This window comes from Eupeodes corollae, chromosome 2, assembly GCF_945859685.1.
Source record: "Eupeodes corollae chromosome 2, idEupCoro1.1, whole genome shotgun sequence".
Lineage (NCBI taxonomy): Eukaryota > Metazoa > Arthropoda > Insecta > Diptera > Syrphidae > Eupeodes > Eupeodes corollae.
The window spans coordinates 16,207,287-16,232,250 of NC_079148.1; the positions used below are offsets into that span (position 1 = coordinate 16,207,287).

At 31.8% G+C, this 24,964-nt stretch overlaps 2 protein-coding genes across 3 annotated transcripts in view; one reads left to right on the plus strand and one right to left on the minus strand.

The window, feature by feature from the left end:
* Positions 1-118: 118 nt before the first annotated feature.
* LOC129944761 (putative nuclease HARBI1) lies at positions 119-655 on the minus strand. Its single transcript, XM_056054426.1, has one exon. The coding sequence runs from the start codon at positions 653-655 to the stop codon at positions 119-121; it is 537 nt and encodes a 178-aa protein (XP_055910401.1).
* Positions 656-3,693: 3,038 nt separating this feature from the next.
* Positions 3,694-24,964, plus strand: part of LOC129944548 (protein stoned-A) — a 31,294-nt gene continuing 10,023 nt past the window's right edge. The window contains exon 1 of one of the 2 annotated variants that reach the window (XM_056054055.1): positions 3,694-3,948. The gene's annotated coding sequence lies outside the window, so the exon portion shown is untranslated. Of the gene's footprint in view, positions 3,949-4,009; positions 4,597-24,964 lie in introns of those variants that run through there. The other variant, XM_056054056.1, reaches the window with a different exon arrangement.

Genomic DNA, 24,964 nt, shown 5'->3' on the forward strand with positions numbered 1-24,964 from the left:
GAGTAATGCCAAAACCTTCATCACCGAGAAGTATTCCTGATGAAGTATTATTATTCATGTGACTATATAGGAAAGAGTTTTTCAAAATACGGGAGTCGTGTACGGATCCTGGCCAGCATCATTCAACACTTGTAAACTTTTCTTCCGCATTGCATGAAGCTTGAACATTAATGGAGTAGTATCCCTTACGGTTAATGTACTCCTCATGATAGGTCAAAGGTTTCCTTATTCCGACATGAGTGCAATCTAAAGCACCAATTGCATAAGGAAACTCGTACTTCGAGCTCCATAACCTTTGCGCTTCTAGTATTTCTTCCACAGTATGTGGGAATATAATCCAATTCTTGGCCTGGCTTGCAATTTCTGCAGAAACTTGCTGCACCACTCTAGAGACCGTAGATTGATGAACTCCAACGTTTTCATCAACTCCAATTTGGAACCCCGGGTCTCCTATGTATCGCAGAAATGTTCTTATTTTTTCTTCATTTGTGAGAGCACCACCACGCGTTTCTGAGCTCAGGCCCAAAAATTCCTTCGTTAACAATCGCACACCTTCTTCACTAAACCGGTACAAACGACGAAAATCATCACCTATTGGACACCTTCTTTCCTTATAATTTCTTTGTCCGACATATTTAATTATAAATTCAGCCATCCTTACGGTTTTATGTGAACTAAGTCCGAGAAATACCATTCTTAACAATTTGTGAGATCGATCTCATGTAACCAAGTGTTTACTCAGCTTTTTGCATATGAAAACGAGCACAATCTCATGGCAAGCTTTCCTTTTGAGATCGATCTCATCCCTATGAGAGTGAACTCACCAAGTGAGATCTAACTCGGTCAGTAATTATTTTTTTGCATACAACCTTAAGAAAGTTCTCAAAAAAGTGAGTAAAGAGTTTGATCTCATCTTTTTGCACACGACCCAATATATAATATATATTCTTTTTCATGTCGCTAGCGTTATTCGTTCGTGCGATATTTTGGGTTTAACAAAATGTTCACCTTTTTTTTGTGAGTCCTTTCTGCATCTTTCTGCATTTCTATCTGTATAACACAATTCATCTGAAGTCGATATCTCTACTGGTTCTTGATCGTACGAACTTACGGACGTACGTACACATGCACGCACAGACATTTCTCTAAAAATCTTTAAAAATATTGTATTAACTTCGCATAGGAAGTTATTGTAATGGGTCCGATTTGTCAAATTGATAATTTTGACATTTTTCGACGTTTCAAGGTCCCCATAGTCGAAATAAAAGATTTTTAGAAAGATGTCTGTGCGTGCGTGGGTACGTACGTTCGTATACGTTCGTACGTTCGCGATGTTTTTATCGTCGTCCATAGCTCAAGAACCAGAAGAGATATCCATTTCAAATAAATTTTGTTATACAGATAATAAGGCAGAAAGATGCAGAAAGGGCTCTCAAGAAAATTGCGTGGGTGTTTTTTTTTACCATAGCAGTTTGAAAAAAAGGTGAACATTTTGGTTAACCCTTAATATCTTACGAACCAAAAACGCAAGAGACTTGAATAAAATTTTATATACTATATTGTAACGTGATATCAAAGAACTATATTTTTTGAAAAAAATCCATGTAACGGTTTTTTATAAATCAAGAAAAAAACTGAAAAAAAAACTTTGTCACCGCCAAAATTTTACGACTAAAATATTATTTTATCTCCAAAGCAATTTTGTGCAACGAAGAATAATGTTTTTTTACATCTGATAAAATTTTTAAAAAAAATCGAATTGACAGTTTTATTTTATAAAAAATAAAACTCTAAAAAAACATTACTCAAAGTTGGTAAAAATTAAATATGTATTCAAATATCTTTTAAAAACTTTTAATTTGGACTTTAAACTTATTTTATCTTATAAGAAATATTGTTGTCAACATTCACTAAAATTTTGAAAAAAATCGAATTGAAAATTTTTTTACAAAAAATTGAAAACCGAAACAAAATTAACAAAACTTGGTAAAAAATGATTTTCGACTCAAATATCTTTTCAAAAATTTGAGATAGTAGCTTCTTACTAATTTTTACTTGTAAGAAATATTGTTTTCAACATTAGGACAAATTTTGAGAAAAATCGAATTGATAGTTTTTTTTTACAAAAAATAAAAACCTAAAAAAAAATGTATAAAAGTTGGTAAAAATTGATTTTCGACTCAAATATCGTTTCAAAAATTGTAGATATTGGCTTTAATTTACTTTTATCTTTCAAAAAATATTGTTGTTAACAGTCAGTGAAATTTTAAAAATAATTGAATTGACAGTTTTTTACAAAAATACAACTCTAAAAAAAACAATACTAAAGATTTGTAAAAATTTATATTCGACTCAAATAGCTTTTCACAAATTAAAAATATTGTCTTCAAACTTTTCTTATTTCACAGAAAATACTATTTTCGATTTTAAATATTTTTTTTTCTTTTGAAAATTCCAACACTCCGTTTTTTCATAAAAAATAAAATCTACTAAAAATAGTACTCAAATTTGCTTAAAATTGATACGAGTACATATAGACAAACTTTTAAGCAAGACAAATCGACAGTGTGGGTCGCATCCTAGCCTCTTTTTTCGATTCTAGGGACCTTGAAACGTCGAGAAATGCCATAATTTTCAATTTGGCAAATCGGACCGGGAGGTAAATAAGAAATATAAATTATGGGTTAACATATCCAATTGTGAATAATAAAGTTCCTTTCTCACCATTAAAATAATACAAAAACAAAAAAGTCCTGTTGGCAGCCCTCTTTTGCTGTATCGCTTGAATAAAGTCAGTATTCCAATAGTTTTCCTACCATAAAGGCAAGTAATTTACAACCTGTAGCTTTTTCTTCCAAAAAAAATATTTTCTTTAATAAATTTTGTTTAAAAACTCATAAATAGTCGGTTTTAAAAGTACAATTTCCTTAAAAGTGTTACTCATAACTTTTTTATGTGTGTTTTTGCTTGTTTTTTCCTTAAATATATTGTCAAATTAACATTTTTCTATTCTCTAAAAAGTCCATTTTCATTCTCTTATCTCCTCCTTTTTCGTATCTATATAATATCTACTATAAAATCCATTTTGTGCTCCTTTCTAACTGTTCACTCAAATACTTTCTATAAAATATTTATGCGCATGTGTTAACCCATCACCGACCCTGCCCTGCTCTCTTCCCCTTTTCATCATAATCTTTAGAAAATAGTAGGCCAAAATATATAAATGTCAAACGAATGTCAGAATCATGGCCTGTCCTACGCAGAAGTGTTAATTTTGTCATATAAAAAAATATGTGTGTCACTGGGATGGGAGTTGGAAAAAGTGTATTTTTCCTCACCACCCACCTTTTGTTTATGTTGTGTAAAATGTGAATTATTATATTTTTCAGTGTTTAAGAATTACAAATTTTTGAAACAAGAAAGTTATATTTTTAAAAGAATACATACAAATTATTTTAAAAATTCCAACTAACAAAGTTTCAACCTAAAATCAAATTTCATATTTGTTTATTATTCTCTCAAAAAGGTTAAAGGTTATGTCAGAAATATGTCTCCCTTCCTGTCATTCTTTTGAACTGCAGCCAACTTCAGTGATGGTGGTGTGTATTATAATTTAAACGCCATTGCCATTTTCGAATTTTGCACACAAAAAGAAAAAAAAATAATAATTTTTGTTCTCTCCTCTGCCTAAGAAAATAAACCTCAGAGTTTTTCCTACACTCGTCGAGTTAAAAAGTGTTCTTGGTTGCTTTAAGCCCAAAAAGTGGTGATTATTTTTTTCTTCACTTGATAAAATTATTTAAAAAGAAAATTCAATCACAATCAAAGAAAAGCATATAAAACAAAAAAAAAGGAACATAAATAAAATAATAAATTAAAAATAACTGAAATACACAGTTTTTCGATAAAAGGATAACGAAGTTTACATAATTGTGCCGTAAAAGAGACGTAAGTTCAGAATAAGTAAAGAAAAAATGGCTATATTCCTGCTGAAGAACCACAAAAAAGGGTTTTTTTCTTTCTTCTTATTCTTCATTTGAATGTATTTCTTTTCGTATATGTTTGTGAATATGCTTGCAGTTTAATTTTAAAAAGGAAATCCTGATTATTTCACAGGAAATCCGCTTTTTCTTTTCATATTAAAAAAAAATCGACAAACTTCCCAAAAATGAATAAAAAGAAAAACCAATAGAGAAAGAAAATTTTTCTTCCTTGATGGAAATCGATTTTTCCCAACACCAACAGTGGTAAAAAACGGTATTTTTTCTTGCCCTTTCTGTCTCTCTCTCTTTCTTGTTCTCTGCCCTTCTCACACTCCTCCATTTTTCTATACTCCTCTCGCTTAATCTCATGTTGAAAATATAGCAGCTAATGGATATTAAAAGCGGTACTATGGTGATGGTAGGTGGTGTATCGTGGTGAATTCACAGTTGAGAATGTGGTGAATATGTGGAAAAAAATGTAATTTTTGATTTGCCAAAGGGCAGTCTATTTTAATAATTTTAATGTGCAGAATTCATCGAGGCCTGAAAAAAGTGTAATTTATTTCTTATAACAAAAGTTAGAAAGTAATTAAAAATGGATGTCACTGATGTGGTGAGTACCATTTCTTAATTTTGTATAAATAAAGAGTGAAGTAGATTGAGATTTTTGTAAATATCCCTATTTTTTCATTTCAAGCTAAATAATATAGGATGTAGTTAAAGTCATTTTCTATATCCTTTTCCTTAAATATTAATTTTTCTTCTTTTTAATATTCACCACCACCCCATTACACTTAGAGAACAATCTACCTCTCTCCTATGGTAAAAAGTGAATTTCATAATCATCGTATAAATCAAAATGGGTTTCAAATGCATATCTGAAACAAAGAAAGCTAAAATTACTCATCCTGCGGAGGAAATATAATATATAGTAGGAAGAAGGACTCCTTCTTTTCATCTCTCACTTCAATGTTCATAGTTGATTCACTTTAGAAATACCAACCCCCTCGCACTCCAGTGAATGTTGTAGTGCTACTTTCCATCAATTTCACCTTGTAGTAGGTTAGGCACCTAACTATGCCTTTCTATTTTTATTATAAAGTTGCCTATAGTGTTTTTTGAAAGTAAAATAAAGTGAAATAAAAGTTTTTTAAAAAAAAGTAAGAGAAAAATAGGCAAAATGCAATATAGATACATTTTAAAATGTTCTTGTTGTTGTTGTTTTTGTTGCCGATGGCGTATAGAAGTAGAGATAGGGGTATTGTAATTTCATTATAGTACGTCATTGTTGCTGTTGCATCCTCCTATTTGAACTTTTGATCATTCCACTTACTTAACCAACAAAACCACCATCACCATCATAATCAGCTTCATAGCATCCTCCTTCACCATCATCAGTTTTATCCTTTTTCTTGGTTTTCTGTTAGTCAAGTTGAGGTTATATTATATACGAGTATCATTTGGTTTTCTTTTATTTTTATTTTGCTCGTCCTTTTTTTTTCTTCTTCTCTTACTCGGGCCATTTTTCGAGATTTTTGAATTACAAGAGAGAACATTTTTATCACGTAATATAAAACGTCGACGGTCTTATACGTCTCCGTACCGTACATATCTTTGCTTTTATCTCGGTGGGAGATGAGGTTTGAGGATACTATTTAGTGTGTCAGTAGTTGGAAAAAAATAAATAAGTAATTTATTGATTTTTAATGCGACTGCGATGCCGATGAAAGGACATTCTATACTCGGAATTATAATTGAAATGTACGGACGGAAATTAATGTATCTAAAATCGAGCTTTGTAGGAAAATTGTGGATAAATGGTGTGAAAAAGGATAAATCTCCTCTAACACTTTGTACTAATTGGAATGGGCATATATACAAGAGTGTATCTGTGTTTGAAGGTATTTTGAAAATGCAGGAGTAACGAAAAGGGAATATATACAAATACAAATACCTATGAAAGGCAGTAGCCAAAAAGGATAATAGATATAATCGATTAGAATTTGATTAAATTGGAGTTGAATGTGACGAGTTCTTGCCAAATCGATTACGAATAAAAGTGCTTTTACAGTGTATTTTGAAATTAGAAAAATAAACCTCTTTAAACCTATTTTTACAACAATTTTAAATTAAGCTTTTTCAGACATTTTTAAAAAATTTCAAATGAGTTTCTTAAATGCACGTTAATCAAAGTAGATTACTGCTTGACACTTAAACTTATATCTTATATCAAATCACAAAACCATTTTAAAAAAAAGACAAAATACCCAAGACTGTATAAAACCAAGAGCTTAATGTGTCAGAAATAGAGATATAGATAATGTGAAAACGTTGATTTATTTTTTAAGTAAAATATTTTCAAAATACAAGGAGATTACTCGCAGACCTACAAAGTCATATCGTGCTCAAGTTATAAATTCCCTATCCTAATTTGAGTCTATACGTTAAGGACAAATTTTCTTCAATTTAAGTCAATTTAATTTTTTTTATAAATTGGATTGATCCTTAAAGTAAAATAAGAGGACAAAAATATTGTCTTACACGTTTCATATTGAAAGCAAATTGGATTTTTATTGAAACCGTATTATATTTCTTTACGAAGCAATTTAAAACAATGACGTTGGCGTGGCGCAAACAATTCATATTTTTGTAAAAAGTTGTCATTCTCTATCATGTATTATGAAAGGCAAGAATCTACACTCAGTAGTTTAATATATGTACACACGTAAAATAATGATTAAACTTAATTTTCTATCTGAAGACTTGGCCTACTTTATGGTACCATTAGCTATATTTTCTTGAATGTCAAATTCCTTTCAGAATCAAGGCTTTCGTGGCTTGAATAGTGAAAATAAAATCCATCACTTATTTTAGACTGTGGTTTTCTTTCTTCCAATTTTTTTCGGAATTGATCTTTTTGACAGCTGTCAATTGATGAATGGGTTTGACATTTTATAATGAATACTCTTACTCCTGAACGACGCTCGGTTATAAATCCTGTAAACTTATATACAAAATAATGTCTCGCGCTATGCAATGAAATAATCAATTTATGGAAGGAAATCTTTTGTGAGCGTGTCCCCTTTTCTGAGGTAATGTGAAGTAGCTTTGTCTTCACAGATAAGACCGAGACTGATTGATTGCTTATTTGAAAATATTCGGAGCGTTATTGCTGACATTCTTCCCCAAAATAAATGGAATAAATGCACTTAGGTGGATTATGTTTATGTATGTAGGCTTATTGTCAGTGAAAAGTTGTAAATAAGCGTGATCTTTGTTCTAAAAGCTCATAATAGCTTTTAACAGCTTTTAACAGAAAATTACAATTATTTAACAGCAGAAATTTTTTATGTTTGTCGTTGTTTTTTTTTTGTAATTCTTACTTTCATATGGTGGCGCTATAATTGTCCCGTGTTAACTAGGGCCTCCGCCTCATCCAATGAGCACGCTAACTGATCCCTGGTCTTTCTCTTCTGCGCTGTTTTGTTTGCGTGGATTCGAAGACATTTCTATACGCTACGAAGCCATTTTAGTAGCTGGATTTTATCCTTTAGGCTCACCCGACAAACTTTTCTCTCGAACGGATGATGAGTAAACTTTAGTTACTCCAGAGAGAACCTCACTAATCAATTTCTTTCTCAGCCAAGAAAACAGCGGGTCTCTTTTTTTTTATTACCGGGAAACAATTCTGAGGTTTCAATAATCGGGCATGCTTTCTTCTGGAATTATTTTTCCATCTTCTCTGAAAAAGCTCGACTTTTAAATAATTACTTACTGAATGCAAGCAAATCAAAAAAGATATGATTCAAACGTAAAATTGTCAACAGTGCTCAAAATATTTATTTCAAGAATGTAGTTATAGGTATAATTAAAATCTTTTAGAGAAAAAACTTTAATTTTTAGACTTATCTTAGCAACAAATATTTTACTAAGCAATTAATTCTTAAATGCCTACGTTTTTCTAATTAGTTAAGAGTATATCAGAATCAGGTTTTTAAAAACCGACTTTTTAAAATCGCGACAAATTCTCGCAATTCCATTTTTACTTACGACACATAGGAACCATATGACAAGTTTTGAATTCGTTAAAAAAATACAAATGGAGATTTTAATCAAACATGATCTTACGATGGTAGAGAAGTCGAAAAAGTGGGTCCCGTGATTCCGTCCGGTCTGTTTTGTCTGTCTGTCCACGCTCCTACAGCCTAAACCATTGGGTCGATTGAGTTCAAACTTCGAAGTTAAGGTTTTGAGCAGATTCGTGTTAAGTGTTTTTTCCATTTTTGTTTTAAGATCAAAACTAACAGTGGCCCCCATACAATTTTTTTAGTCAAAAAACGAAAATTCACATATGTATAATATAGGATGTAGTTAAAGTCATTTTCTATATCCTTTTCCTTAAATATTAATTTTTCTTCTTTTTAATATTCACCACCACCCCATTACACTTAGAGAACAATCTACCTCTCTCCTATGGTAAAAAGTGAATTTCATAATCATCGTATAAATCAAAATGGGTTTCAAATGCATATCTGAAACAAAGAAAGCTAAAATTACTCATCCTGCGGAGGAAATATAATATATAGTAGGAAGAAGGACTCCTTCTTTTCATCTCTCACTTCAATGTTCATAGTTGATTCACTTTAGAAATACCAACCCCCTCGCACTCCAGTGAATGTTGTAGTGCTACTTTCCATCAATTTCACCTTGTAGTAGGTTAGGCACCTAACTATGCCTTTCTATTTTTATTATAAAGTTGCCTATAGTGTTTTTTGAAAGTAAAATAAAGTGAAATAAAAGTTTTTTAAAAAAAAGTAAGAGAAAAATAGGCAAAATGCAATATAGATACATTTTAAAATGTTCTTGTTGTTGTTGTTTTTGTTGCCGATGGCGTATAGAAGTAGAGATAGGGGTATTGTAATTTCATTATAGTACGTCATTGTTGCTGTTGCATCCTCCTATTTGAACTTTTGATCATTCCACTTACTTAACCAACAAAACCACCATCACCATCATAATCAGCTTCATAGCATCCTCCTTCACCATCATCAGTTTTATCCTTTTTCTTGGTTTTCTGTTAGTCAAGTTGAGGTTATATTATATACGAGTATCATTTGGTTTTCTTTTATTTTTATTTTGCTCGTCCTTTTTTTTTCTTCTTCTCTTACTCGGGCCATTTTTCGAGATTTTTGAATTACAAGAGAGAACATTTTTATCACGTAATATAAAACGTCGACGGTCTTATACGTCTCCGTACCGTACATATCTTTGCTTTTATCTCGGTGGGAGATGAGGTTTGAGGATACTATTTAGTGTGTCAGTAGTTGGAAAAAAATAAATAAGTAATTTATTGATTTTTAATGCGACTGCGATGCCGATGAAAGGACATTCTATACTCGGAATTATAATTGAAATGTACGGACGGAAATTAATGTATCTAAAATCGAGCTTTGTAGGAAAATTGTGGATAAATGGTGTGAAAAAGGATAAATCTCCTCTAACACTTTGTACTAATTGGAATGGGCATATATACAAGAGTGTATCTGTGTTTGAAGGTATTTTGAAAATGCAGGAGTAACGAAAAGGGAATATATACAAATACAAATACCTATGAAAGGCAGTAGCCAAAAAGGATAATAGATATAATCGATTAGAATTTGATTAAATTGGAGTTGAATGTGACGAGTTCTTGCCAAATCGATTACGAATAAAAGTGCTTTTACAGTGTATTTTGAAATTAGAAAAATAAACCTCTTTAAACCTATTTTTACAACAATTTTAAATTAAGCTTTTTCAGACATTTTTAAAAAATTTCAAATGAGTTTCTTAAATGCACGTTAATCAAAGTAGATTACTGCTTGACACTTAAACTTATATCTTATATCAAATCACAAAACCATTTTAAAAAAAAGACAAAATACCCAAGACTGTATAAAACCAAGAGCTTAATGTGTCAGAAATAGAGATATAGATAATGTGAAAACGTTGATTTATTTTTTAAGTAAAATATTTTCAAAATACAAGGAGATTACTCGCAGACCTACAAAGTCATATCGTGCTCAAGTTATAAATTCCCTATCCTAATTTGAGTCTATACGTTAAGGACAAATTTTCTTCAATTTAAGTCAATTTAATTTTTTTTATAAATTGGATTGATCCTTAAAGTAAAATAAGAGGACAAAAATATTGTCTTACACGTTTCATATTGAAAGCAAATTGGATTTTTATTGAAACCGTATTATATTTCTTTACGAAGCAATTTAAAACAATGACGTTGGCGTGGCGCAAACAATTCATATTTTTGTAAAAAGTTGTCATTCTCTATCATGTATTATGAAAGGCAAGAATCTACACTCAGTAGTTTAATATATGTACACACGTAAAATAATGATTAAACTTAATTTTCTATCTGAAGACTTGGCCTACTTTATGGTACCATTAGCTATATTTTCTTGAATGTCAAATTCCTTTCAGAATCAAGGCTTTCGTGGCTTGAATAGTGAAAATAAAATCCATCACTTATTTTAGACTGTGGTTTTCTTTCTTCCAATTTTTTTCGGAATTGATCTTTTTGACAGCTGTCAATTGATGAATGGGTTTGACATTTTATAATGAATACTCTTACTCCTGAACGACGCTCGGTTATAAATCCTGTAAACTTATATACAAAATAATGTCTCGCGCTATGCAATGAAATAATCAATTTATGGAAGGAAATCTTTTGTGAGCGTGTCCCCTTTTCTGAGGTAATGTGAAGTAGCTTTGTCTTCACAGATAAGACCGAGACTGATTGATTGCTTATTTGAAAATATTCGGAGCGTTATTGCTGACATTCTTCCCCAAAATAAATGGAATAAATGCACTTAGGTGGATTATGTTTATGTATGTAGGCTTATTGTCAGTGAAAAGTTGTAAATAAGCGTGATCTTTGTTCTAAAAGCTCATAATAGCTTTTAACAGCTTTTAACAGAAAATTACAATTATTTAACAGCAGAAATTTTTTATGTTTGTCGTTGTTTTTTTTTTGTAATTCTTACTTTCATATGGTGGCGCTATAATTGTCCCGTGTTAACTAGGGCCTCCGCCTCATCCAATGAGCACGCTAACTGATCCCTGGTCTTTCTCTTCTGCGCTGTTTTGTTTGCGTGGATTCGAAGACATTTCTATACGCTACGAAGCCATTTTAGTAGCTGGATTTTATCCTTTAGGCTCACCCGACAAACTTTTCTCTCGAACGGATGATGAGTAAACTTTAGTTACTCCAGAGAGAACCTCACTAATCAATTTCTTTCTCAGCCAAGAAAACAGCGGGTCTCTTTTTTTTTATTACCGGGAAACAATTCTGAGGTTTCAATAATCGGGCATGCTTTCTTCTGGAATTATTTTTCCATCTTCTCTGAAAAAGCTCGACTTTTAAATAATTACTTACTGAATGCAAGCAAATCAAAAAAGATATGATTCAAACGTAAAATTGTCAACAGTGCTCAAAATATTTATTTCAAGAATGTAGTTATAGGTATAATTAAAATCTTTTAGAGAAAAAACTTTAATTTTTAGACTTATCTTAGCAACAAATATTTTACTAAGCAATTAATTCTTAAATGCCTACGTTTTTCTAATTAGTTAAGAGTATATCAGAATCAGGTTTTTAAAAACCGACTTTTTAAAATCGCGACAAATTCTCGCAATTCCATTTTTACTTACGACACATAGGAACCATATGACAAGTTTTGAATTCGTTAAAAAAATACAAATGGAGATTTTAATCAAACATGATCTTACGATGGTAGAGAAGTCGAAAAAGTGGGTCCCGTGATTCCGTCCGGTCTGTTTTGTCTGTCTGTCCACGCTCCTACAGCCTAAACCATTGGGTCGATTGAGTTCAAACTTCGAAGTTAAGGTTTTGAGCAGATTCGTGTTAAGTGTTTTTTCCATTTTTGTTTTAAGATCAAAACTAACAGTGGCCCCCATACAATTTTTTTAGTCAAAAAACGAAAATTCACATATGTATAATATAGGATGTAGTTAAAGTCATTTTCTATATCCTTTTCCTTAAATATTAATTTTTCTTCTTTTTAATATTCACCACCACCCCATTACACTTAGAGAACAATCTACCTCTCTCCTATGGTAAAAAGTGAATTTCATAATCATCGTATAAATCAAAATGGGTTTCAAATGCATATCTGAAACAAAGAAAGCTAAAATTACTCATCCTGCGGAGGAAATATAATATATAGTAGGAAGAAGGACTCCTTCTTTTCATCTCTCACTTCAATGTTCATAGTTGATTCACTTTAGAAATACCAACCCCCTCGCACTCCAGTGAATGTTGTAGTGCTACTTTCCATCAATTTCACCTTGTAGTAGGTTAGGCACCTAACTATGCCTTTCTATTTTTATTATAAAGTTGCCTATAGTGTTTTTTGAAAGTAAAATAAAGTGAAATAAAAGTTTTTTAAAAAAAAGTAAGAGAAAAATAGGCAAAATGCAATATAGATACATTTTAAAATGTTCTTGTTGTTGTTGTTTTTGTTGCCGATGGCGTATAGAAGTAGAGATAGGGGTATTGTAATTTCATTATAGTACGTCATTGTTGCTGTTGCATCCTCCTATTTGAACTTTTGATCATTCCACTTACTTAACCAACAAAACCACCATCACCATCATAATCAGCTTCATAGCATCCTCCTTCACCATCATCAGTTTTATCCTTTTTCTTGGTTTTCTGTTAGTCAAGTTGAGGTTATATTATATACGAGTATCATTTGGTTTTCTTTTATTTTTATTTTGCTCGTCCTTTTTTTTTCTTCTTCTCTTACTCGGGCCATTTTTCGAGATTTTTGAATTACAAGAGAGAACATTTTTATCACGTAATATAAAACGTCGACGGTCTTATACGTCTCCGTACCGTACATATCTTTGCTTTTATCTCGGTGGGAGATGAGGTTTGAGGATACTATTTAGTGTGTCAGTAGTTGGAAAAAAATAAATAAGTAATTTATTGATTTTTAATGCGACTGCGATGCCGATGAAAGGACATTCTATACTCGGAATTATAATTGAAATGTACGGACGGAAATTAATGTATCTAAAATCGAGCTTTGTAGGAAAATTGTGGATAAATGGTGTGAAAAAGGATAAATCTCCTCTAACACTTTGTACTAATTGGAATGGGCATATATACAAGAGTGTATCTGTGTTTGAAGGTATTTTGAAAATGCAGGAGTAACGAAAAGGGAATATATACAAATACAAATACCTATGAAAGGCAGTAGCCAAAAAGGATAATAGATATAATCGATTAGAATTTGATTAAATTGGAGTTGAATGTGACGAGTTCTTGCCAAATCGATTACGAATAAAAGTGCTTTTACAGTGTATTTTGAAATTAGAAAAATAAACCTCTTTAAACCTATTTTTACAACAATTTTAAATTAAGCTTTTTCAGACATTTTTAAAAAATTTCAAATGAGTTTCTTAAATGCACGTTAATCAAAGTAGATTACTGCTTGACACTTAAACTTATATCTTATATCAAATCACAAAACCATTTTAAAAAAAAGACAAAATACCCAAGACTGTATAAAACCAAGAGCTTAATGTGTCAGAAATAGAGATATAGATAATGTGAAAACGTTGATTTATTTTTTAAGTAAAATATTTTCAAAATACAAGGAGATTACTCGCAGACCTACAAAGTCATATCGTGCTCAAGTTATAAATTCCCTATCCTAATTTGAGTCTATACGTTAAGGACAAATTTTCTTCAATTTAAGTCAATTTAATTTTTTTTATAAATTGGATTGATCCTTAAAGTAAAATAAGAGGACAAAAATATTGTCTTACACGTTTCATATTGAAAGCAAATTGGATTTTTATTGAAACCGTATTATATTTCTTTACGAAGCAATTTAAAACAATGACGTTGGCGTGGCGCAAACAATTCATATTTTTGTAAAAAGTTGTCATTCTCTATCATGTATTATGAAAGGCAAGAATCTACACTCAGTAGTTTAATATATGTACACACGTAAAATAATGATTAAACTTAATTTTCTATCTGAAGACTTGGCCTACTTTATGGTACCATTAGCTATATTTTCTTGAATGTCAAATTCCTTTCAGAATCAAGGCTTTCGTGGCTTGAATAGTGAAAATAAAATCCATCACTTATTTTAGACTGTGGTTTTCTTTCTTCCAATTTTTTTCGGAATTGATCTTTTTGACAGCTGTCAATTGATGAATGGGTTTGACATTTTATAATGAATACTCTTACTCCTGAACGACGCTCGGTTATAAATCCTGTAAACTTATATACAAAATAATGTCTCGCGCTATGCAATGAAATAATCAATTTATGGAAGGAAATCTTTTGTGAGCGTGTCCCCTTTTCTGAGGTAATGTGAAGTAGCTTTGTCTTCACAGATAAGACCGAGACTGATTGATTGCTTATTTGAAAATATTCGGAGCGTTATTGCTGACATTCTTCCCCAAAATAAATGGAATAAATGCACTTAGGTGGATTATGTTTATGTATGTAGGCTTATTGTCAGTGAAAAGTTGTAAATAAGCGTGATCTTTGTTCTAAAAGCTCATAATAGCTTTTAACAGCTTTTAACAGAAAATTACAATTATTTAACAGCAGAAATTTTTTATGTTTGTCGTTGTTTTTTTTTTGTAATTCTTACTTTCATATGGTGGCGCTATAATTGTCCCGTGTTAACTAGGGCCTCCGCCTCATCCAATGAGCACGCTAACTGATCCCTGGTCTTTCTCTTCTGCGCTGTTTTGTTTGCGTGGATTCGAAGACATTTCTATACGCTACGAAGCCATTTTAGTAGCTGGATTTTATCCTTTAGGCTCACCCGACAAACTTTTCTCTCGAACGGATGATGAGTAAACTTTAGTTACTCCAGAGAGAACCTCACTAATCAATTTCTTTCTCAGCCAAGAAAACAGCGGGTCTCTTTTTTTTTATTACCGGGAAACAATTCTGAGGTTTCAATAATCGGGCATGCTTTCTTCTGGAATTATTTTTCCATCTTCTCTGAAAAAGCTCGACTTTTAAATAATTACTTACTGAATGCAAGCAAATCAAAAAAGATATGATTCAAACGTAAAATTGTCAACAGTGCTCAAAATATTTATTTCAAGAATGTAGTTATAGGTATAATTAAAATCTTTTAGAGAAAAAACTTTAATTTTTAGACTTATCTTAGCAACAAATATTTTACTAAGCAATTAATTCTTAAATGCCTACGTTTTTCTAATTAGTTAAGAGTATATCAGAATCAGGTTTTTAAAAACCGACTTTTTAAAATCGCGACAAATTCTCGCAATTCCATTTTTACTTACGACACATAGGAACCATATGACAAGTTTTGAATTCGTTAAAAAAATACAAATGGAGATTTTAATCAAACATGATCTTACGATGGTAGAGAAGTCGAAAAAGTGGGTCCCGTGATTCCGTCCGGTCTGTTTTGTCTGTCTGTCCACGCTCCTACAGCCTAAACCATTGGGTCGATTGAGTTCAAACTTCGAAGTTAAGGTTTTGAGCAGATTCGTGTTAAGTGTTTTTTCCATTTTTGTTTTAAGATCAAAACTAACAGTGGCCCCCATACAATTTTTTTAGTCAAAAAACGAAAATTCACATTTTCTCAAAAAACAAACCGATAGATTTTTTTAATTTGTCTCTAAAATTTCTTTTTGTAACTTGGCTTCTTTTAAAAAAAAAATATTTTTGTATTGCCTAGGAAAGGTACCGCTCATAAAACCGTTATTTTGTTTTTTAATTTTCAAAGCAACTTATGAACTGATTTCAATATTTTTTTGGAAAAAAGCCATTGTATTGCCTTAACAAAATTTGATTATCAAAATAATATCGATTTTTTTTTCTTAAATTCTATATCTCAAAAACGGGTCATCATTTTTTTACGAAATTCAAATGTAGAGCGTATACTAACAATCATTAAACAACTGCATACCAAAAATATTTTTAAAACAAAACTGAAAAAATTCATATGTAAAAAATTAATTTAAAATAAAACCTCTCTAACGAATTTCAAAAAAAAAATTTAAATCAATAATTTTTAACTTCCCATAGGAAGTTATTGTAATGGGTCCGATTTGTCAAATTGATAATTTTGACATTTCTCGACGTTTCAAGGTCCCTAGAGTCGAAATAAAAGATTTTTAGAAAGATGTCTGTGCGTGCGTGTGTACATACGTTCGTACGCCAGTACGTTCGCGACGTTTTTTTCGTCGTCCATAGCTCAAGAACCAGAAGAGATATCGACTTCTAATAAATTTTGTTATACAGATAATAAGGCAGAAAGATGCAGAAAGGGCTTTTAAGAAAATTGCGTGGGTGGTTTTTTTACCATAGCAGTTTGAAAAAAGGTGAAAATTTTGGTTAACCCTAAATATCTTACGAACCAAAAACGCTAGAGACTTGAAATAAATTTTATATAATATATTATAACGTGATACCAAACAGATATATTTTTTGAAAAAAATAAATATAACTGTTTTTTTATAAATCAATAAAACTGAAAAAAAAAAATTGTCACTCCCAAAATTTTACGACTAAAATATGATTTTACATCCAAAACAATTTTGTGCAACGAAGAATAATGTTTTTGACATCTGATAAAATTTTGAGAAAAATCTAATTGACAGTTTTTTAATAAAAAATAAAAATCTAAAAAAAACATTACTCAAAGTTGTTAAAAATTGAATATCGATTCAAATATCTTTTTAAAAACTTAAAATTCAGGATCCAAACTTATTTTATCTTATAAGGAATATTGTTTTCAACATTTTGAAAAATTTTGAGAAAGATCGAATTGACAGTTTTTTTACAAAAAATAAAAACCTAAAAAATAAAATTAATAAAAGTTGGTAAAAATTGATTTTCGACTCATATATCTTTTCAAAACTTTGAGATATTGGCTTTGATTTACTTTAATCTTTCAAAAAATATTGTTGTCAACATTCAGTTAAAGTTTGAAAAAAATCGAATCCACAGTTTTTTTACAAAAAAATAAAAACATAAAAAAAAAATGTATAAAAGTTGGTAAAAATTGATTTTTGACTCAAATATCTTTTCAAAAATTGGAAATATTTTCTTCAAACTAATTCTATCTTATAAGAAATATTGTTTTCAATATTCGATAAAATTTTGAAAAAAATCGAATTGACAGTTTTTTTTATAAAAAAAAAAACTCTAAAAAAAAAACAATTCTAATACTTGGTAAAAATTTACTTTCAATTTAAATAGCTTTTCAAAAATTAAAAATATTGGCTTCAAACTTATTTTATTTCACAGAAAATATTTTTTCGATATTCTGTAATTTGTATATAAAAATCCAACAGTCCGTTTTTCAATAAAAAAAATCTACGAAAAATAGTACGCAAATTTGGTAAAAATTGGTACGAGTACATATAGACAAACTTTAAAGCAAGACAAATTGACAGACGGGATGGGAAGTTATCAGTGTGGGTCGCATCCCAGCCTCTTTTTTATTTATAAAATGGCATTTAAATTTTTGAAGACAAACTTAATTTTCAGGTTAAATTTTGAATCTTAAAACAGTTTTTTTTTAATTACTTTAGCTGTGATAAATGTAACCCCCTCCTATCTCACCGGATCAAACCCTGTGCATTATTTTAACAAAATTTTAATTATATTCCTATCTTTAATCCAAATTTATCCTTTGGTGCACATTTAACTATTTTTATAACTATAACTATTGTATAAACCAACGATGGCTATCTAGCGTCACTGCATCGGATTTACGAATAGCTATGATATGGTTCATCAACAAAAGTGTCCATCAGGAAGTATTATCTTGATACCTTTGCATATATGGTTTTAAAATATTATTCTTTAAGAAGAAGGTTGTTTCACACATATTTTACTTGCCTTTAGCTATCCAAAAGAATAAATACTTAGTACACGTTTAAGAAACGGGCCAGAAAGAGCATATGGATTTTCCTGTATAAGTGTTACGTACAACCTCAACAGCCACTGCTTACTTCATAACTTAAATCCAAAACGCACGAGAGCCTGACTGTAAAAAACACATGAATAGCAATTTCTTGTACTTGTTCGTATGCTTGTTTCTTTAAAAATTTAACGAACAAAATAAACTGAACGTAATAACCCCATATTTGCGCTGAAAACTTGTAGGAAAGAAGGAATGTGATCGGATTGTAGTAAGTACCTTCTACCTACTACTAACATTCTTTCATTATCATCATAAACATGGCTGAGCACTCCAATGAACTATTCTTTTTTCGTTTTAGACACCTGCCTAACTACACAACCAATTGGCAATCGCTTTATAATTTAAACATACATACATGTTCTGCCTCTTTCTTATCTACAGATAATTTACTTTTCATCCTGGTTTTTCTAATATTAATCTAAAAAAAGAGGCTGGGATGCGACCCACACTGATAACTTCCCATCCCGTCTGTCGATTTGTCTTGCTTAAAAGTTTGTCTATATGTATTTTTACCAAATTTGCGCACTATTTTTTGTAGATTTTATTTTTTATGAAAAAACGGACTGTTGGATTTTTATATAAAAATTACTGAATATTGAAAACAATATTTTCTCTGAAATAAAATAAGTTTGAAGCCAATATTTTAAATTTTTGAAAAGCTATTTGAGCCGAAAGTAAATTTTTACCAAGTTTTAGTATTGTTTTTTTTTAGAGTCTTATTTTTCGTAAAAAAAACTGTCAATTCGAATTTTTTAAAAATTTTACCAACTGTTGAAAACAATATTTCTTACAAGATAAAATTAATTGAAGCCAATATTTAAAATTTTTGAAGAGATATTTGAGTCGAAAATCAATTTTTACGAACTTTTGTTAATTTTTTTTTCGGTTTTTAATTTTTTGTACAAAAACTGTCAAATTGATTTTTTTCAAACTTTAACTGAATATTGACAACAAGATGTTTTGAAAGATAAAAGTAAATTAAAGCCAATATCTCAAAGTTTTGAAAAGATATTTGAGTCGAAAATCAATTTTTACCAACTTTTATACATTTTTTTTAGGTTTTTATTTTTTGTAAAAAAAACTGTCAATTAGATTTTCCTCAAAATGTATCCTTATGTTGAAAACGATATTTCTTATAAGAAAAAATTAGTTAGAACCTATTATCTCAAAGTTTTTAAGAGATATTTGAGTCGAAAATCATTTTTTACGAACTTTTGTTAATTTTTTTTTCGGTTTTTAATTTTTTGTACGAAAACTGTCAAATCGATTTTTTTCAAACTTTAACTGAATATTGACAACAAGATGTTTTGAAAGATAAAAGTAAATTAAAGCCAATATCTCAAAGTTTTGAAAAGATATTTGAGTCGAAAATCAATTTTTACCAACTTTTATACATTTTTTTTTTAGGTTTTTATTTTTTGTAAAAAAAACTGTCAATTAGATTTTTCTCAAAATTTTATCAGATATCAAAAACATTATTTTTCGTTGCACAAAATTGTTTTAGAGATGAAATCATATTTCGGTCGTAAAATTTTGGAGGTGACAAATTTTTTTTTTCACTTTTATTGATTTATAAAAAAAACCGTTATATTGATTTTTTTCAAAAAATATACCTGTTTTGTGTCACGTTACAATATATTATATAAAATTTAATTCAAGTCTCTAGCGTTTTTGGTTCGTAAGATATTTAGGGTTAACCAAAATTTTCACCTTTTTTTCAAACTGCTATGGTAAAAAAACCACCCACGCAATTTTCTTGAGAGTCCTTTCTGCATCTTTCTGCCTTATTATCTGTATAACAAAATTTATTTGAAGTCGATATCTCTTCTGGTTCTTGAGCTATGGACGACGAAAAAAACGTCGCGAACGTACGGACGTACGGACGTACAAACGTACGTACACACGCACGCACAGACATCTTTCTAAAAATCTTTTATTTCGACTCTAGGGACCTTGAAACGTCGAGAAATGTCAAAATTTTCAATTTGACAAATCGGACCCATTACAATAACTTCCTATGGGAAGTTAATAAAGCTATCCAAAGGAAAAAGCTTTGAACGAACTAACAAACAATTGTTTTCTTTGAGTATGCTTACAAGTATTTTGCATTCCCGGGATTAGTTGTCCTAGGTTGAGTTGAGTCTTAGGATGAATCAAGCGGGTTTTTTTTTGACAAGTCAAATGAAATTTATATTTTTGAAGGCAAACTTACACTACATCAACACAACCATCTTTACTGACTGCTCAAAGATGGAGTGCGGAGTTGGTTCTGGGATCTTTTCTGAGTCCCTAAATGTAGCTAAATCCTTTAGGCTTCCTGTTTATGCTATCGTTTTTCAGGCTGAACTGCTGGCAATAAGGGAGGCATGTAAGATACTTAAACAAAGCCCAAACCAAAACCGAAATGCGGCTATTTTTACAGACAGTCAGGCAGCTGTCAAAGCCATTAACTCGGCCATATCCTCATTAAATTGGTCCAGCAATGTCGCGATGAGCTTGCGAACCTGAATATTAACCTCGGTGTCACCCTGATCTGGGTTCCGGGCCATAGTGGTATCGTGGGAAATGAACGGGCTGACGAGCTAGCCAGGCAAGGATCGGCCCTTCATAGCTCACTTACGGAAATGGTTAACATTCTTCTTGGTGCTATGTAGGGTAAAATCTTCTCTATCTAACAAACTGAATCAAACATAAGGTGGAGCAATTTACCCAACTGAATTATATCTAGAAAGATATGGCCCACCTATAACAAAACCCGTACAAACGATCTTCTATGCAGGCCAAGGCAAGACATAGCCAGAATTGTTGCGGTTTGTACCGGACATTGGCCTATAGGAGTTCATGCAGAGAAGTTGGGTACCTCTTACAACACCTTTTGCCGTAGCTGTAGTGACCAAAGAGAAAGTGAAACCATAATCCATTTCCTCTGCAAATGTCCTGCTTTGGCAAACAGTAGAATGAAATACTTTGGAAAAGCACTCTTTCACGAACTTGATGAGCTATCTGAGACAAAGATTAGAGACCTAATCTTTTTTCTCAATGCGACAAAATGGCTCTAACATAATCGCTATGAAGCTTCTCTATAAATCTTTAACTTTCTATCACAGGTCAAACGAGTTTTTGGTATCAAAACGGCGCACTACAGCGCTAATTGGATCTCAAGCAAGGTTGCCTTGAGATCGACATTTCTATTGATACTAAAAATGTACTTAAGTATTGACTTTTGTGTTTTATCTTCCGTAATTTAATATTTATTAACTTCCTATATGCTATTTGTCAATTTAAAAATTGTTACATTTCTTGATGATAAATTCCTTAGGACCTAAATAAAATGTTCGGGAAACGTTTTTTGGCGATCAGATCTCTAGAACTTAAAAACAAAAATTAATGAGTATTTTTTTACAACAGCAGTTTAAAAAAGTAAATATTTTGATTGATCCGAAATATATCAGGAAACTTAGCGACTTGAATTTATTTGTATTTTGTAAAATTAGATGTGATTCCAAATTAAAATCGTTTTGACAAAAATTCAATCCCTTTTTTGTCCAACTTTTAAAACAAAAATTAGAACCTCAAATGTCTAACGAATAAAAATTATATTACTTCCAAAATAATTGTATTCAACGAATAATAACGTTTTTTGATATTATGTTAAATTTTAAGTTAAATCAAAGTAAAGTATTTTGTACAAAAAAATAAACTAAAAGAAAACAATACTAAAAGTTGTTAAAAATTGATGATTGACTCTAACATCTTGGTGAAAATTGAAGATATTGCCTTCAAGCTAATTTTCATCTTAAAAAACTTATTGTTGTTAACATTTATCAAAATTTTGTATATAAAATACAAATGTTCAAACTATGCCAAATCCGTAAAAAATGATTATCGTTTCGAATATTTTGAAAGTAGATAAGAGTATTGAGTTAGAAATAATTTCATTCTGTGCTAAATATTTGTTCGCAGAAAAATGCTTAGTTTCTTACTTAAGGTGGAGCTACAGTCCGGGGCGGACCTGGGCCTCAACCAACATGCGTCTCCAGCCAGCTCGGTCCCTAGCTACCTGTCTCCAGTTTCGCACGCCAAGTTGGTTGAGGTCCTCTCAAACCTAGGCTCGCCACCTGAGTCGCGGTCTTCCTCTACTGCGCAGTTCCTCGAGATTGGATTCGAAGACCTTCCGGGCTGGAGCGTTGATGTCCATTCGCTCTACATGACTAAGCCGTTGGACTTTAATGCTGCTAACTAGGACAGTGTCACTATATACAACCCGTATAGTTCGTCGTTATATCTTCTCCTCCATTCTGCATCTATGCGTACGGGACCAAAAATCACCCGAAGAATTTTTCTCTCGAAGCATCCTAAGACGCTCTCATCTTTCTTTGACAGGGTCCAGGACTCAGCGCCATAAATGAGAACCGGGATGATGAGTGTCTTATTTGCAAGTGTTATTTTCCTTTTGATTTCAGCGCTGGTGTCGTTGTCTGTGTTAATAGCGGTGCCTAGGTAGACAAAGTCCTTAACTACCTCAAAGTTATAGCTGTCCATGGTGACGTTTTGTCCAAGACGTCGTCGTTCAGTGTCCTTTTTTGATGACAGCATATACTTGGTCTTGCCCTCATTGACCACTAAACCCATCTTCTTCGCTTCCGTCGCAATGCTCAAAAATGCTCTACTGACATCACCTTTGATCTTCCAATTATGTCAATATCATCTGCGTATCCAACTAATTGGATGGACCTTTGGAAGATTGTGCCTCTTGTGTTGACGGTTGAGTTTTGCACAAGTCTTTCCAGAACGATGTTGAATAAATCGCATGACAGTGCATTGCCTTGTCTAAAACCTTTTTTGACATCAAACGCATTGGTAATATCTTTTCCGACCTTGATAGAGCAGCGTGTATTCTCCATCGTCATTCTGCACAAACGGATAAGTTTGACAGGGATGCCAAAACTAGACATTGCTCGGTAGAGCTCTTCCCTATAGATGCTGTCATACGCGGCTTTAAAATCGATATGACAGCGAGAAAATCGAGATGGTGGGTATCGATTTGAAGCTCCTGGGTTTTTTTCAAGATCTGCAGTAGTGTGAATATTTGGTCGATAGTGGACTTTCTTGGTCTGAAGCCACACTGATAAGGACCAATCAGGTTGTTGACGAATGGCTTCAGATGAATGGGTCTCCTTTCTTATGTATTTGGCACACTATGCTGATATTCCACTCATCGGGCATGCTTTCTTCCGACCATATTTTGCAGATGAGTTGGTGCATGCTCCGTACTAAGTCATCGCTTGCTGCTTTGAATAGTTCGGCAGCGATGCCGTCCGCTCCAGCAGCTTTGTTTGACTCAAGTTTAGATATAGCTATCTTCACTTCGTCAAGGTCGGGTCAGCGGAATTGATGATCTGCGTCGCCGAGGTTGAGTGATTCTATCGCCCTTACAGCGGAATTCGGTCCGTCATCGCCGTTATATAATTTGGAGAAGTGATCTTTCCATATTCTCAGCATCGACTTCGGTTCTACTACGATGTTCCCCTGATCGTCTTTACAGGCTTCGGTTCGTGGCTGGTACCCTTGGGAGGTTTTTTTTACCTTTTGGTAAAATTTACGAACCTCATTCCTGTTGTGATATCCCTCTATCTCCTCGATCGCTCGCTTTTCATGCTCTCTTTTTTTCCATCTAAGAAGCCGGTGTTCCTCTCTCCTCTTCTGCTTGTAGAGCTCGCGAGCATCTCGGGTCCTTTTGTGCAGCGCCGTTTTGTATGCCTCTTGTTTCGCTGCGTGAGCTTGCCGGCATTCGTCGTCAACCCAGGGGTTTCGCTGTGGTGGCTGTGTGAAACCTAGTACTTCAGAGCATCTCTGATGGCTGCAAGGCAATGTTGATACTGGTTTGCAATGCTTAATGCAGGCAGTGAAGAACAGAAATATACCAAAATAAGCTCTTAAAATAGAAACTGTATTTTCCTTCCATCTCTGGCAACATTACTCGCCCACAGGAATGGTTGAGAGTTGTAAGTCACTATGCAATGGTTCTTCTGGACTGTGGCGCTACCTTATTTATTTATATTTAAACTCTTATAGAATACATCAATTTGAGAATAAGAACTTTGAATTACAATGAATAAAGTTTAAATTGTCTAATATTTTGTGATTTTTAAATACTATATTTTCACTAGAGGAATTTGAATTGTGAAAAAATAATTTAATTATCAAACCTGTATCTCAACATACTTTTAAATAGCATGTTAGCAAGTCCCTTTATACAACGTGTCGCATTAAATTAATTTAAATTGTTTTAAGGAAATTAAGGTGTAAAACCCAAAACAGACCTCATGCTGATTTTGGGACAACCTTTATGATATTCAATAACTTTTTTTTTACATTTAACCCTAACTTCTGCTAACAAATAAAATTTGTCAATGTATTGTGGGGTAAACTCAACAAAAGAATATTCCAACTTATTGGTATTACAGAATTATATAGATTTGCCCATAATGTGAAAATTGTGTTAACATAAATAAATAATAAATAACAAGAACAAGAATAAAAATGGTGAGCTGGTTTCTTCTATTAAAAGATAAGTTGTTGTCCTATTTTAAAAGTTGAATCAACCTTATGATGTCCATAGATACAAAGGATTAGTTCATGCGGGTATCTTTATATAAACTCAACAAGAAAGTTCCACGAATAAAGATATTTATTTCTTTAGTGTGTTCAGTTATCCATTAATTTTCTTAATAAAACCAATTTAAAGTCATTGTTGAACTTTTGACTACAAGTTCCATAGAATTTACCTATTCAATATCTTTTATGTAAGACCAAAGTCAATTTTGAGTTTTTCAACCTTTCGCATTCATTCAATTTATCGATTTTGTTGAACTTTTGTATTTAGGATGCAAAAAAAAACTCAAGAAATAAAGGTGTCCTTTGAAAAGCACTAAAGCCCTGTGTTACATTTTTGAAGAGATACGT